Source organism: Ovis aries, chromosome 26 (genome assembly GCF_016772045.2).
Source record: "Ovis aries strain OAR_USU_Benz2616 breed Rambouillet chromosome 26, ARS-UI_Ramb_v3.0, whole genome shotgun sequence".
Taxonomy (NCBI): domain Eukaryota; kingdom Metazoa; phylum Chordata; class Mammalia; order Artiodactyla; family Bovidae; genus Ovis; species Ovis aries.
This window is the reverse complement of record NC_056079.1, coordinates 30,453,224-30,469,669: the sequence shown is the minus strand read 5'-3', so window position 1 is coordinate 30,469,669 and position 16,446 is coordinate 30,453,224. Positions and strand designations below refer to the sequence as shown.

Genomic DNA, 16,446 nt, shown 5'->3' with positions numbered 1-16,446 from the left:
TGTGGGAGTTTTCAGGCAAGAATACTGAGTGAGTTGCCATTTCCTTCTCCAGGGGATCTTCCTGACTCAAAGATACAACCCACGTCTTCTGTGACTCCTGGGATTCTGGATTATTAGAGTGTGAGCTTCTTGAAGGATGAGTCAGTCTTATTAATGAATGCCTGACTTGTAGCAGAGAGGGTCTGGCACAGACAGGTGATGTGCCCAGGCAGCTCTGTGATGTTTAAACTGTGAACATTGTCATGTTTTAAAGCCATTGTCTGAAAATCAGAAAATGAATCACCTCACTGAAGGCACCTGTTCTATGCCAGATCATTGTCATTTTAAACAAAGTGTTATTTGTCTTCCTGATAGTTACCTTTTTAATAAGTACTTGCCTCATCATTTGCCTCATTCACTCCTCACACCATTCTATGTGTGTAGAAAATGGAAACTTAGTATTTTTAAAGCCTGTATTAAGCATTAACCTTTTATATTTGAAAGCAACTTTCTTTCTCCTTATTTCATGGGTAACAAGACTTTTTTTTTTTTTAATAGTTTTCAGGTATCAGAAAGACACTGAAGTCGAGTACACCTTTGGCCCTGGAACTTTACTGTGTTTCCACAGTTGGTCCTCTGTACTGTGGGTGCCCTATCTGTGAATTCAGTCCGTCAAAGATTGAAAATATTGTAAAATTCCATAAAGCTCCAAAAAACAATTTGAATTTGCTGCACACCAGCCACTATTTACATAACACATTTACACTGTGCAGTTGACCCTGGCATGATGAAGGGCTTAGGGACTCAGTTGAAAAATCCACATATAACTTATAGCCAGTCTTCTGCATACATGGTCCCTCTGCATTTGAGGGTTCAACCATGGATCCTCTAGCACTGTAATATTTACTACTGAAAAAAAAAATCCATGTATTAAGGGGGGCCTGCAGAGTACAAACCCATATTGTTCAAGAATCAACTCTATTAGCTATAAGTAAGATAAAGAGGACTTAGAGTATACAGGAGAAGGGACTTCCCCTGTGGTCTAGTGGTTAAGACTTCACCTTCCTGTGCGTGGGGTGCAGGTTTCATCCCTGGTCGGGGAGCTGAGATCCCACATGCTCTGAGGCCAAAAAACCAAATCATGAAACGGAAGCAGTATTGTCACAAATTCAATAAAGACTTTAAACTGTTTAAAAAAGTAAAGTATACAGCAGAGAGGGCATAGGTCACACGCACGTATTGTGCCGTCTTCTGTATGCCTCTTGAGCATCTGTAGGGTTTGACTGATATCTTTGGGGGTTCTGGAATCACTCCCATAGTGAGGGACAGTTGTAAAATGAACACTCTAGAACAGTGGTCCCCAGCCTTTTCAGCACCAGGGACCAGTTTCATGGAAGACAGTTTTTCCACAGATGGAGAGTGGAGGGGGAGAGATGGTTCAGGTTGCAACGCCAGAGATGGCGAGCGGCAGAGGGGCTTTGATCGCTTGCCTGCTCTCACCTTCTGCTGTACGGCCTGTTTCCTAACAGTCCATGGCCCAGGGGTTGGGGACCACTGTTCTAGAACATCTCTGTTCAGAACCAGACCCAGCCAGAGACAGCTGGAGTTGTGTTCAGGCATTACACTATTTCTAGAACATTTACTTTGTGTCCAGAGAGTTTGATATGATTATCTCCTTTTAAAGGTAGTTTCTTGGCCAAGGTCATACATCCAGAGAATGGCAGACTCCAATTACTCCCCAGCCTTTGCTCATCTTATACACATTTTGTTGACTGCTCTCCATACAGCCTCTCTAAAGTAAGACAAAAGCTAACACTTCACTGTTGCTTACTAAGTACTGTGTAATGTGCTAAAGGATTTACCTGTGTTTTTTTTTTTTTTTTCATTTAATCCTCAGACACTGGAAAGACTCTAAGTTTCTATGATCATCCCTGTATTAGAAATAAAGCAGAAATATGAAACGTCCTGTGTGCATGTGTGCTAAGTGACTTCAGTTGTGTCAGATTCTTTGCAACCCTATGGACTATAGGCCACCCAGCTCCTCTGTCCATGGGATTCTTTAGGCAAGATTACTGGGGTGAATTGCTGTGCCCTCCTCCACGGGATCTTTGAGCCAGGGATTGAAACTGCGGCTCCTCTAAGCCACTGGGGAAGCCCATTAAGTGTCTTGCCTGAGTGAGTGAGTGAATGAGTGAAAGTCACTCAGTCCTGTCTGACTCTTTGCAGTCCCATGGACTGTAGCCTGCCAGGCTCCTCTGCCCATGAAATGCTCCAGGCTAAATCAATGCTAAATGGTAAAGGGAGAATTTGAACCCAGACTGTTATTATTGAGTAAATGCTAAATAAGTCTTTTAAATGAATGAGTAATCCCTATCAGAATAAGTCTGAAATTCTAACAAATGTTGGCTACATAGAACATACCTAGATTAGCCCAAAGTAGCTTAATCCACTCAGAATTGGTTCTTTACTAGATAAAACATAAAAATTATTTTGAAGAGTTTAAAATTTTATAAAACTACTCAAAATAATTTTTAAACAATTTTTATAAATTATTAAAATTTTATTTATAGCAGTTCAAATTGATCTATTAAGTTCCCATCAGAACGAGCTAGTTATATATGGACCTTTGCGTCAGTCCACACAGCCTTTATCTAGTTAAAATTTGTTCCGACCAACCCAAGCTGGATTTATTTGCTGTAATGATTTCAAATAATTCTGAAATTGTTGCTGGTTCTACCTAATCATGGGTTTCCCTGGTGGCTCAGCAGTAAACAAATTCTGCCTGCAATGCAGGGGATGAAGGAGGTATGGGTTTGATCCCTGGGTCAGGGATCCTGTGAAGGGAGGGCACAGCAACACACTCCAGTATTCCTGCTGGGAAAATCCCATGGACAGAGGAGCCTGGTGGTCTATAGTTCTTGGGGTCACAAAGAGTCAGACACAACTGAAACCACTAAGCAATTAGGAAGAACTGAAACAATTAGTACCTAATCATACTAATTTACCTAGATTAAGTTAATTAGAATCAACTATCATTCCACCAGTAACTAAAAAAAATTTTAATTAGCTTTAAAGTGCTGTCTACCTTAAAGTGGTCAGAAAGGATAGCTGAAACAACTCACAGCCACTTGGTGACTATTCACACCCATTCCTGTTAGACCCATAAGACCCCCAAAAGTTGAGATGTTACCTATACTCCTCTCAGAGCTCCGTCATATACACTAAAGACTGTACACATAAAGATTTTCAGAAATCTAGAGAACATTCTATAAATTTCCAACTTAATTTTGGGACAAAACCTGTTATCTGTGAAATGGTTTAAAGAACCAAGTTTTAGAAAGCACTGGTTTAAGCCAATTTTTGACCTTTTCATTGACAACCAACTCATTGAAGTAGATTGGAAACCATCTTCCAGTAAATCATACTGTTGAAAAAGGCTCCAACCAGTTGTAAGTAGTTATTAAATTCTTGGGAACTTTCAGCATTTTAACAGCTTATTGAGCAGAGGCATAATAATACATCTTTTGTTACCTGAACGTTATTGACTGGAGATATTTCAATATTCACATATATAACAAATCGCCAGCCACAGGCATTAGTTTCTGCAAAAATCCCCGGGTCAATAATGTGTTAAAAACCATTCGAAACAGATTCAGTCAGTCAAGATGTATTTGAAGTGTACAACATTACTTATGTTCTTAACGTTTTCCCATGGAGAGGCAGAACATTCTCTAGTGTCTGTAAAAATAATGCAAGCATTTTGAGGAATAATGGAAATGGTATCCCAGTTAGGGTGTGGCAGGTATCTTAAGACTGTATAAAATCCCAAGGGTGGTGATGTGTGTGTGTTGATGTGGTCTAGAAATACTTAGGAGAGCATCTCAAAAAGATCATCTCATCTTTGCTTCCATGTGCCTCATTTTATCTTCTTGAGGACAGGAGACATTAGGTTCAACATATTAATTAGGTTCAATATACTGGAAATTGTCCTTGATATGGAAGGCATTCCAGCCCCAGCATGGATGTGTCAGGAAGTGTGTAGAAGGGATTCTCATTGAGAGTTCAGAGTTCCACTCGTGGAGTATCCTAAAATGTCAATAAAAGACTCTTTATTCATAAATAACTGATAGGCAGGAATTTATGTCTGTACATTTATCTTGAAAAGTCTGTAACCATCCAGTTTTTTGCAAACTCTACATAAAACATCCAAACCGTCCATTTTTGTTCAATACAATATAACACAGCTGTTTGGCATTACCAAATATATATGTATATATATTTATAGATATGTACATGTGCTGAAAAAGAAGCCAGTGCAGCCTTTTCTAAGAAGTCCATCCAAGTATTTACTGTACAACATTCAGAATTTACACTGATAATACAAGGCACAAAAAGTGTGGTATGAAGCCAAGGCCATGCTTTATTCAAACTCTCTCCTCTGGCTTGTTCACTCCTTCAGCTTCATGTCAAATTAAGTATTCAGTTCTGCTTTTTTTTTTTTTTTCCGGCTTTGAACACATCAAATGAATGTTGAGAGTGGAATGGGTTTGAGATATGAGTCATCTGAAAGAACCACCCTCCCCACCCCGACACACACACACATACGGGCACACACACTTTCCCAAAATAAACAGAACAAAATGAAATCTGTTTTAAAAATTCTTCCATACAGAAGTGGAGGTAAACCATTACTTATATATATCTTTTTTCCTTTTTGTTTTTTCAGTTTGAGTCAGGAAGAATTAGCCAGTTTTCCTCTTACTGCTTATATTTGCAATATTTCTAGGTTGAGACTTACTGGATTGCATGCACCAATCAGATACGGTTCTGAAGAATGGGAAATAATAAGTTGGTCTTTATTCCAGTTTAGAAAAGAAGGAAACTGTTTTCCTGACTGGAAAATTTCCACAGATGGAGTGTTTCCCACCTTCTTTCACAGGAGTTTTGAATGAGAGTGGTCAACATAATTTAGGACAGACCTTGGAAGGTGTTTCCGATTGAAATATTTTAGTCACGCTCTGAGGCTTAAATGGAAGTCTCCTGGTAAGAGGTGACTTCCCTTTAAGTATCATCAGAGCTGCTAATGGAGGAATACTAGAATTATTAGATCTATTTCTGGTTGCAATATCTGTTTCAGTAATGGGGTCAGAAGGCATGATATTCTGTCCACAAATTCTCAAATATCACCTTTCCTTTTCATGATTCAACAGAACCACAGTCACGTTTTTACCTACTCTCTATATCCAATTTTAATGGGATTATATAATTCGTCCAACTTAGGAATTTGGATGTAAATAATGCTTCAGATAGGGAAATACTTTTGGCAGGTGAGCACAATTTGAAGCCAAAGGACATATTCATTATTTCAATATTTCATGATATTATCATGCCTTTCATAAAATGATTAAACACACATTTCCATTCATGCGAAGAACTACATTATCCAATTTAGTGATATAGTTTCTCATTTAACTTTTTTTTGGGGAAAAAAAAAGTACCCCTTGCCAAACTCAATATTAGGGATGGGGGAGGAACTTTTGCATCTCTGGCCTAAACATGAAGCTTACTGCCTTTTTAATCTTTGGGTTCAGATGGAGGGTGGGTTCCAAGACACGGGGTTCAGTGTCACTGTCTTAGGCCCACCTAGTGAGGACATTCCAAATCCATGATCTTCACAGCAAAAGGAAAAATCAAAGTAGCTGCTTCAAAAACCACAATTATTCTATGTGAGTTAAATTTCCTACTTCAGATCACAGTACTACACACTAGTGACTAACAGCCAGGTCTGATTTCCATCCCCTTTTCTTTCTTGAAAAAAATAACAGCACACGAATTGCTTTCTCGGTTTTGTTGACAAGCCTGGAACTGGGGATGTGAGGAGTCCATGGTAGACACTGGCTCTCCTAGAATTGCTTTTGCAAAAACACCACATGCTGTCAACACAGCCAAACAGCTTTATAACTGCAGCTTTTGAAAGAAGTTTGGAAAGTAAAAACACAAAATATGCAACACACCTAAGATTAGTAACATTTTCACTTTGTGACATTTGACAAAATACATTTTTGCTTGTAGTTCAGGAAAGTTCTATGCAGACAAAACAGTGGAAACGGCAGAAACAGTGGCCATTCAGCGTCTGGCTAAAGCATCAATTGTAAATACAGCACTATGGCAACTAACACCAAGGGATCATAGAATGTGTCGCTATCTGCAGGACAATATTTTGTTCTCCCATTGCTGTGGGTGTCACCTCTGGTCCAGTCAATGGGAGTTACCAAGGATTCAGAACTCTGCAATGTTTCATGAGGAAAATTAATGGAAATGGGCCACACAGTGGGCCAGAAAAGCCGTTTCTCAGCTCCTTCATAGTTCCTGCGACCTTCACGGATCTGGAACAAAGACCCTCTGAGAGAACTTCACCTTTAACACATCTGACTCAACACCTTTACAGGGGGATTAAGAAATCGAAGGGAAGATGACAAAAAAAAACCCAAAGCATATCAAAAGATTCTGCAACATTTTGAAATTCACAGGTAGATTGGTCAGATGTTTGCAAAGTGGACAATACCATCTTCAACCAGTTCTATTCTTTTTAATATTCTCTTATCCCGATGTTGAAAATTTCTATCAAGGGAAACTGTTATAATACATCCAGAACTTTTAATCCAAAGAGAACCCTGTTTAGTGATTTGACTTCATAACTTCTCTCAAAGTCAACTGAAAAGAAAATAACAGGGACTGTGGCAAAGGAGAACACCTGTAGTTGGAAATAAAAATAATAGAACAGAGAGAAGTTCCCCTCTTTCAAGAGAACAACTGTCAATTCCTATTCATCTCTTACAAAAAGGCCAATAAAATTTTTGTGGGAATACATATGAGTTTTATGAGACTTCCTGCACCGGTAAATGAAGTTTGCATTTAAACCCATAGAGTGAGCTTCCTTTTGGCTTAAAGGATTTTTAATGTAAGCCTGGAAGACTGCACAAGCAATGCTCTAAAAACTGTAAATTACCTTTATGGGGCTGCAGTCTCGTGAAGCTGGGAAATGCAGCGTTTTGGTGGCTTCTTTTAAGTCATGTTTAAAGCTGGGCTATTAGACTTAGATGCATTTGAGCATTGAAAGATTTGGCATTAAGTGGGCTATCCTGTAAAAATTTTAAGTCGCCTACCAAGTATGAAAGACCACCTTTATTGTTTCATTTTGCTCTAGGACAATAAGACTTTTGAGTGTAAGTGCTTAGACTGAGTGAATCCCTTTCAAGAAAGGCAAGATGATAGGAAAGTCTTAAAACTAAACCAGGGTTTAGGTTGCAGTGAATAACCACAAATTCAAGCACCAGCTAAGTCTGTCTGATGCGCAGTTTCATCCTCTTCTGCCACACACAAACACATCTTGGTCTGTAAATCTCAACAATATGGGTTCTCTTTGGAATTCTATTATAAAATAGTGTGCAATCCTGACCTGCAATGGCCACAGAATCTCCTACTGTAGAAAACCTGTAGAAATTCTACATGGGATCCTGGAAGAAATGAGAAATGTAAAGAGGAAACAATGGATTGAAAGGTGGATTTGAACTTTGGGCTGAAATTTGAGGTGAATTATGTTTTTTTGCTTCCTTTATCACACTTATTTATAAAATTCAGGCCAAAAAAAAGAAAATGGAGGAAATTCTAGACAGGAATTAATAAATTCTTAAAACAATCTAGATAGATTCTAGGGAAAACATGGACATTTTCCATCTGTTTTAAAATATAAAAAATGTATCAAAAATCTAAAAAAGATCTGTGTGGATTCATAGAATAGATGAAACAATTAAAAGGCCAATTAGAAGAGAAGAGGAAAAATGGGTAGGATATTTAAAACAAAAATCATCCAAGACGGATAACAATATAAGCTCTACACTGTGTTTAAGTTTGCATTCAGCAGTTCAATGCAGATTCTTTCTATATACCACCCATGCCAATCAACCCTCAGGTTTATTTTGGGAGATTGACCATCAGTTTCCACTTCTATCTCAAATCATATCGGGGTAGCAAATGATTTACACTTTTGCACGTTCTCTGTTTTGCTCCTAGAAGGAATAAACAACTTGAGTACACTAGCAAAAAAGTGTTTTCCTGATGGAGGTGTGGTATTTTGAAAATATGTTCAACAGTTCTAGGAGGACTTGTTCTATATAACATACCTTTGGTTCCTGAGAAAAGCAAGATGCTTTTGAATTTCATGTAGCAAAGCCTTCTATCAAATACAAGGGACCTTTGTACCACATATTCATTAGAGCAAATGGCCAACACATTAAAGAGTTCTTCAAAGCCTTACCCAGGGTATTGTAAATTCACCTTAATTTTGGTTGTTTTTCACTTAGGTGGAGATTCATTTTTTTAAACATGGGATCTATGTTGTTTAAAAAATTGGCTGCATCTCTACTGCCAAGTATTTCCCATCTCCCCCATTCCCTATTTTTATTCTAATGGAGTCAACCGCTAGGTTCTAAGTCCTTGACTTTGGCTGTCCTGATTCTGGACAGCTAATTAAAACATCCACTAAATGAACAGGAGCAAATCTGTTCATCTTTAGTCTACCAGGATATTTTGTCAAAAATAATTAAACAGGATAAAAGATGGAGTGAAGTGTTAACATGGGGGTCATGTACTATCTGTGGATTTCAATTCTCCACAATATTGTTGCCTTTCATTTCAAACATAGTACACTATGTTAATGGTCCTTAAAGTAAACATACTCAAGAAGGTTGAATTATTGGAGCGTGAAGGCTCTCTGAACAACGTGTGTAGTTTGAGACATTGGTAGAAGTATTTCTCGTGTCTATGTAGTCGGATAACATTTAGAGCAAAGACCATTTGCTAATTTCTTAAGAGGCAAAACGAGGATGACCTATAGTCTCTATGGAGAGATTTTGTATGAACACAGTACCAAAAGGCTGGAAAATTCAAGAACTGGATTGTAAAGGACCCTGAAACCCCTCATCCCTTCATAACCACCATGCTGGGGAACTAAATCAACGCCTGCACCCTAGGATGACAGCTTGAGGTCTGTGGCATCTGCATTCATGTTTCCTTGGATCTGATTCGACCTCTCTTGTCTCTAAATCTGTGCGTAAGCTGTGTTCTAATAACTTGCAACTTGAGTGGCTTGGCTGAGAATTAGAGATGGTTCTGTTGAGTTAAGCTAGAAAAAATAAATTCCCATACTGAAAAGTCTATGTTCCTTGAAACTTCTCCCCTAGTGTAAGGGGAAGAAAGAATGTGGATAGATTTGTCCTTGGAGAAAATGAAGGTGGGGTAGGTATGCTGCAAGATGAGCGTGTGGTCTCTTACCTCTCGACCTATTGAGTGGCTGGGATAGATAGGGAATTGGTGCTGGTGTGGTGTACTCAGATTCAAAATTCTAAATGCCCTTCTTGACACCGTTGAAGTCTACAAATGAGTTGGCAACCCTGCTTCACTTCTAAAAGCCAGTTTACACTGATTGCCAACATCTCCCATGCCAGTTGGTTAGAAAACTCTTGACAGTCTGGTACCAGCATCAGCCGGTCCTTTGGGGGTGCATCATTAAAAATCTATTTCAAAACATGCACTGATTTAATCTCTGCTTCCCAGCTTTGCTACAGCTCATCTTTCCCCACAGTTATCTCACTTTATCCTTGTCACTCCAAATCTGAGCAGTCCCTCAAGTGTGAACCCAAGTATGGATTCAGAGGAGACTGTAGAACCGTCTTATGTTTAAGAGAGCTAGTACTTTTCCCTACCAAGATATTCTACCTATATCAAATTCAGTGTCTTCAATCGGGGATATTGACTGATTATAAATGAAGGCTGAACTCCCCAATGCCACTGGGCAGAAAGCTGCCTCTTTCTTTCCCATTGAAAGCAAATGTCCCAAAGCTGGCCATCACTCTCTCAGGAGAGGAAGTGGGCTAGAGTCCGTTTTGCCTGCTGTAGTTGAAGTCGGCTTCATCAAGCTGGGATTCCGCAATGTTTGAGAGTTTCGTGTGTGTCCTTCCAATCTCTTCAAGGGCACAGGCCAGGGAGTCAAGGTCACCATCGTGCTGATGACGAGCTTCCCACAGGTTCAAAATGACAGCAGACGGGCTACTTTGTGTAGCAAAATAAGACAAATTCCTAGACAGAATTGAAGAAACAAAATGACAAGGCAAAAATAAACAGAAATAAAGGAACGTATACAGTCGTTATAAGGGAATTAGAAATGAACTGTAAGAGCTATTATTTTACTAAAGAGCTCCATTAAAGTAGACCTGGGGATGGTCTAGTTTGTATCAGATCACTCAACTGAAACTGTGCTTTGGAGGGTTTCCAATGACCTTCTTATCCTGTAAGTGTCCTCTTGGTCCTCACCTTCCTTGAGTTGTGTGTGTGTGTGTGTGTGAGCGTGTTTCTCTCTTGAACACCCTCTTAAAAAGCTCTGTTCCACTAACTTATGTGATGATATAACTCCTATTATTTTTTTCCAAAATATCCGACACTTCTTTATGCCTCCCACAGTGATTATACGTGCTGTCAAGATTTTATCTGTGATTCCTTGGGCTCATATACCAAATGGACTAGTTGTCAACTCCAGTGGACAGTGTCTAAATCGGCACCTCCTGTCTTCTAGGTTAATGTGAGCTAGTGACAGACTTTCTAAATGACCAAGGGACTGCTCCAATTAGGTATCAGTCTTCCTCTGCAGACTCAGTGCATCAGGAATCAGTATAATCTCCACGCCTCCTACTGGCCCCCATTCTAGTAACAAATATTCTACCCATTAAAAAAGGAATAAAAAAAGCAAAAAAGCATCCCAGTAACTACAGCTATTCTTCTAATCTCTCACACTAGGACATTTATTTTTGAGCCTTCTCTTTCTTTCTGACAAAACAGCAGCTTCCTTATTTATGCTCTATTGAATTTACAGTTGAATCACAGCAAACGCCTTCCAGCTCGTTAGAGCTCCAAACTCTCTAATATCTCCTGTTTGTTTCTTCAGTCATCAGGTATCTACCTGTTTTCACTGCCTGCCTTGGTCTGGCCTCATCCTAGCTATGGCTATATATGTATTTTCCCTCCATATTCTTTTTTTCCTTTGAGCCATTAACGCTGACTGAGGTAATGCTTTTCTCCTTGCCTTCATCCAGTGAATTCTGTTGCTAGGAAATGTCCACTTTCCCTCTTTCCCCTCTGTTTATGAACATCCTACACTCTTATAAGGCCCGGATTGTGCTGGGTTGGCCAGAAGGTTCATTCAGGTTTTTCAGTAACATCTTATAGACAATTCTCATCTCTTTGCTCAACATGACTTATTATTTTTCTCTTTATGCTTCTACTTACATTTTCATGTAAGATTCATATATGTATATGTATATATGCATATGCATATGTATATATCCCATGTTTGTGAACTCTGCCTTCTCACTGTGATTGCAGACACTTGGAAGGGCCATAGCTAATCATTTTCTGATTCTGCAACAACACTGATCGTAATACTGTGACAGGTATTTATTCAATATCTATCGACTGAGTAATTGATTGCTTGGAGCTTGTTTCAGATGATATGAGATTTTCAGTGAAAACAAATGATAACCTTTTGGACAATAACTTTGCTACGATGAAGACTGAGACCACACAGAGGATTAAAGGTCACAGGTTTTCAGAGGTACTTTTACAGCAGGGATAGAAATGTCATGGTAGAATTCTGATGAATTGAAAAGATTTCCCAAAGTCAACGAAGATTTGCCTGTCTTGAGGATGGTATGACTTTCAATCATCAGACTCAGCATGTAATCACAAAGTAGACTCCTAGAGCCAAGAGCAGTTGCAAGAGAAGACAAGTTTTTAAGGGCTCATTATCATTTATAAGCAATGCATGAACAGTAATTTTGAGTGAATAAAGTTCTATTTTGTTCAAAAGTCTGAAGAGACTACTTAAAGCTAGTTGATTGCCAAACAGCACAAATATCAGGGTACGACAGACACTTTCCAATACATCTGAATCTTAGTTTGAGAGAGGGAGAAGCCCAGGCTAAAAAATAATTCTACTTGCTTTTCCTTTTATCTTCTCTTTCCTTCCTTCTTGCTCCCACTGCCCTCCCCCCATAGGTGGCCCTGGAATCCAGTATGGTTATTTCTACACTACTAGAAATAGCAAAGCAAATATTGTTTCCGTAGTTGAAGGGATCCTGGTTCCTTTTACTTAAAACGTTGCTTTGAATGCTGCCACTTCCTCCTACCTGTAGGGAGCTGTTTGTGGGGAAAGGCGCTATATCTCCAGGTCTATACATAAATGGGCACATCCCACCCAGTGTTCAAGCAGATTACAAACTGGAGAAATAGCTGAAAAAGAGGCAAAAACTGAGAGGTGTGACTGGATGCTAGGTGGGCTGTGTTCTAATTTGTATCTATGTAATTTGAGAATAATGACCACTGACACACATTTGTGACATGGGGGAAATAATTCTGTATGCTCTCCAATGTCATTTCAAAGGAAGGCAAATGCTGGCAAGCACCACAAAAAGAAGCACAAATTTCTCATATTATTGAGGGTTTATATTTTGTATTTGCTACTGATGAATAATGGACTCAGCTCTGGGGGAGTGACTGGAATCCTCGTGATCCTATTAACCCCACAGCTACCCATTATTCTATACCATGGGTGACAAACGATTTCTTTAAAGGCCCACAGAGGAAATATTTTTAACATAGGGACCACATCTGGTCTCTACAACAGCTACTCAACTTTGCCATGGCAGTGGGAAAGTAGCTATTGGCAATGTGTCGGTGAAAGGGTGTGACTGTGTTCAAATTAAAACTTTATAGAGACACTGAAATTTGAATGTCACAGTTTTCACATATCACACCATATCACTCTTGCATATTCTCCTGAAACCATTCTAGCTCTGGGGCTAGAAAAGCAGGTGTTGGGCCAGATTTGGCCTGTAGGTCATGGTGCCGATGACATCCCATGTTTTGTCGTTTAACTCAAACTAGACTTCCAGATGTAGTAGCCATTTGAGAGAAGATAAAACTGACTATTCATCTGGTGCTGAAAATTAGCCCTAGACGGTTGAAGTTGCTGGGGTCCCTGAGCTACATGCCCTGTTCCAACCACTCTGAGATCTTTATCCTTTGTAACTGCTGGGAGAGCTTTGACGTTTGACACGAGAAGATGATCTGGGCATAAAATGTAAAAACAAAACTTTAGGAGAGGCAGAAGAAAATATGTTTTGGAGGTTGGGATTAATCCTTGTCCCAACAAACTATTCAGAATATTCATAGATGCTGCTGCGGTGCGAAGCTGTTACAAGCACACCTGCCTGGAGGAAGAACAGCAAGGCTGCAGGATGAGTCTTGTCAGGCACTGGGTTCTTAGAAGCCCTGCACATGCCCCCATGTGCAGACTAGGCACCCAGGGCTACAGGAAGCTAAATGATCAAAGAGGCAGAAATAGAACTCTCCCTTGGCACGGATCTCCGAACATATTGTAGCAAGTTAAATGTGCTCCCCAAAGCGTGTTTCAGATTGACGCTCTCAATTTATACAAGTACACTCGGCAATACACACAAATCTCAAATTCCACTTAATTTTAGTAGATACATGTAGCAGCATATCAGCCTTATTAAAAATGATTCAGTCAGCTTTGGGATAAACAGACATCCTATTAAACTATACTTACCTGTCTACCCCAGGATAATTAATAAACAAAAGATGCTAGAGTGCTACTGCTATAGGCCAGGAGGCCCTAACCTCTGAGATTTGATGCCCAATGATCTGAGATGGAACTGATGCAATAATAATAGAAATAAAGTACACAATAAATGTAATGCACTTGAATTTCCCTGAAACCATCCCCTGCCTCCTGTCCCCAATCCATGGAAAAATGATCTTCCATGAAACTGGTCTCTGGTGCCAAAAAGACTGGGGACATACAGACTATTTCTCAAAGATAGCTGGATTATTTTACTGCTTAAGTGTTTGTTGCTCAGTTGTGTCCAACTCTTCACGACCCCATGGATTATAGTCCACCAGGCTCCTCTGTCCATGGGATTTCCCAGGCAAGAATACTGGAGTGGGTTGCCATTTCCTTCTCCAGGGGATAAGCCCGACTCAGGGATGGAACTCAGTTCTCCTGCATTGCAGGCAAATTCTTTACCATCTGAGCCACTAGGGAAACCCCATTTTACTACTTACATGTGTGCAAATGTATTATGATATTTTTGAAAATGGGTATACCATATATCCATTTGGTTATCTTCCTACTTCCCTTTTGAAATTATTTTGATCCCAATCTGTGTGACCCATTTCTCTTCATAATAATGCTGGTACATTTAAACACTGGCAGGTAAATGCAAACACGGTTCAGGAAATGCTGCTAATACTAGAAAATAGAATTCATAGCAATAGTTGATTTCCTGAGTGTCTTTTTCTTTTTTTTTTGGAAATGAAAAAGGAACATTTGGCAAAAACAGACATCTTGAAATTCAGGTGGATGACTCCAACAAAACAATTTTTTCCTTTCTCTTTGAAAAATGTTTAAAGAAGTCAGTGTTTATTATGCTGGTCTTAGATGCTTCAAATTGTTACTTTTTTATGCAGTGAATCTTTTGTCATAGGCTTTTCAAATTCTGATCGACTAAGATAATTCTGAAAAATAGCAGCCATGAAATTAAAAGACACTTAGTCCTTGGAAGAAAAGTTATGACCAACCTAGATAGTATATTCAAAAGCAGAGACATTACTTTGCCGACTAAGGTCCATCTAGTCAAGGCTATGGTTTTTCCTGTGGTCATGTATGGATGTGAGAGTTGGACTGTGAAGAAGGCTGAGCACCGAAGAATTGATGCTTTTGAACTGTGGTGTTGGAGAAGACTATTGAGGGTCCCTTGGACTGCAAGGAGATCCAACCAGTCCATTCTGAAGGAGATCAACCCTGGGATTTCTTTGGAAGGAATGATGCTAAAGCTGAAGCTCCAGTACTTTGGCCACCTCATGCGAAGAGTTGACTCATTGGAAAAGACTCTGATGCTGGGGTTAGGGGCAGGAGAAGAAGGGGACGACAGGATGAGATGGCTGGATGGCATCACTGACTCGATGGACGTGAGTCTGAGTGAGCTCCGGGAGATGGTGATGGACAGGGAGGCCTGGCGTGCTGCGATTCATGGGGTCGCAAAGAGTCGGACACGACTGAGCGACTGAACTGAACTGAAAGACGCTGCATATTGTGTGAAAGTGAAAGTTGTTCAGTCATATCTGACTCTTTGCAACCCATAGACTATGTAGTCCATGGAATTCTCCAGGCCAGAATACTGGAGTGGGCATCCTTTGCCTTCTCCAGGGGATCTTTCCAACCCAGGGATCAAACCCAGGTCCCCCGCATTGCAGGTAGATTCTTTACCAGCTGAGCCACAAGGGAAGCCCAAGAATACTGGAGTGGGTAGCCTATCCCTTCTGAGTGGATCTTCCTGATTCAGGAATCCTGGGTCTCCTGCATTGCAGGTGGATTCTTAACCGAATGAGCTATCAGGGAAGCCCTGCATACTGTATAGATAAAATTATCTACTCTAAATCTTAGGAATTTACTTTAGAATCACCCGTTGTCTTCAGTTCTTTTGTTCTAAATCCTGTAGACTCAATGACCTCATCTTTTCCTTTGGAAAGCTCACTGAAAGAAGCCAGATAAACCATAAAAAGTACATGCTAAGACACCTAGATAGATTTATCCATGTACATTCATTAAGTAGTAATAGTTTATTTAATTTTGTTTTGTTGCCCCTACAAGCTTTCTATTCACCTGAGCTCCTGAGGAGATGTTTTATTACTATGGTTAATTTCATCTTCCTGAGTCTTCCTTACCCTGTTGTCCCTCATCCCCAATTAAAATTCCATTCTTTATGTGGAAGCCAGGGCAGAATTGAGAACATAAATCGTTAGCAATTTCACTAGTTAGACACAGGCCAGCTTATAATGGTGTATATGGGTCAACCACCAAATTTTAATATACAATCTCAGTTTTCAAAATACAGCCTCAGACTAATGACCATGTTAGTTGGAAATTAGGTTAGATTTGAGAATTTTTGGAAATAATTACTGTGCTTTCTGTTCCCATTTTTGGGTACAGAGAGGAGGAGAGAATTGAGGATCTAATGATAAAATTCTGCCATTTACTGTTGCAACCCAGGGCTCATTTTATGAAAAGGCAAAGTGTCTAGGTGTGAAGCGAAAGATACCAGCCTTTCTTTAGTACTTGAAAGAAGTATTCAAATACAAACATCTTAGGGAATAGTAACATCTAAATCCTCAGTCAGTTAACAGAAAGAACAGATAACAGTAATGGAGGCAGCGCAGGTCTGAGGCTCTGTGTGAGCCCTGGGGACATACAGGCAGAAAGAGCTACCCAGGGCACGTGTGTGCTTAAAGCTGGAGTCTGCCTGTCTTAGCATCTTAGTTCTATCTTGACTATGT

General features: G+C 39.7%; 1 protein-coding gene across 7 annotated transcripts in view; it reads right to left on the bottom strand.

Annotated features, from left to right (window-relative positions):
• Positions 1-4,061: 4,061 nt before the first annotated feature.
• Positions 4,062-16,446, bottom strand: part of UNC5D (unc-5 netrin receptor D) — a 638,805-nt gene continuing 626,420 nt past the window's right edge. For all 7 annotated transcript variants that reach the window (XM_004021770.5, XM_042241215.1, XM_042241214.1 and 4 more), the window contains one exon: positions 4,062-10,116. In XM_004021770.5, coding sequence (XP_004021819.1) covers positions 9,912-10,116 — 205 coding nt within the window. In that variant the 3' untranslated portion in view covers positions 4,062-9,911. The remainder of the gene's footprint in view (positions 10,117-16,446) is intronic.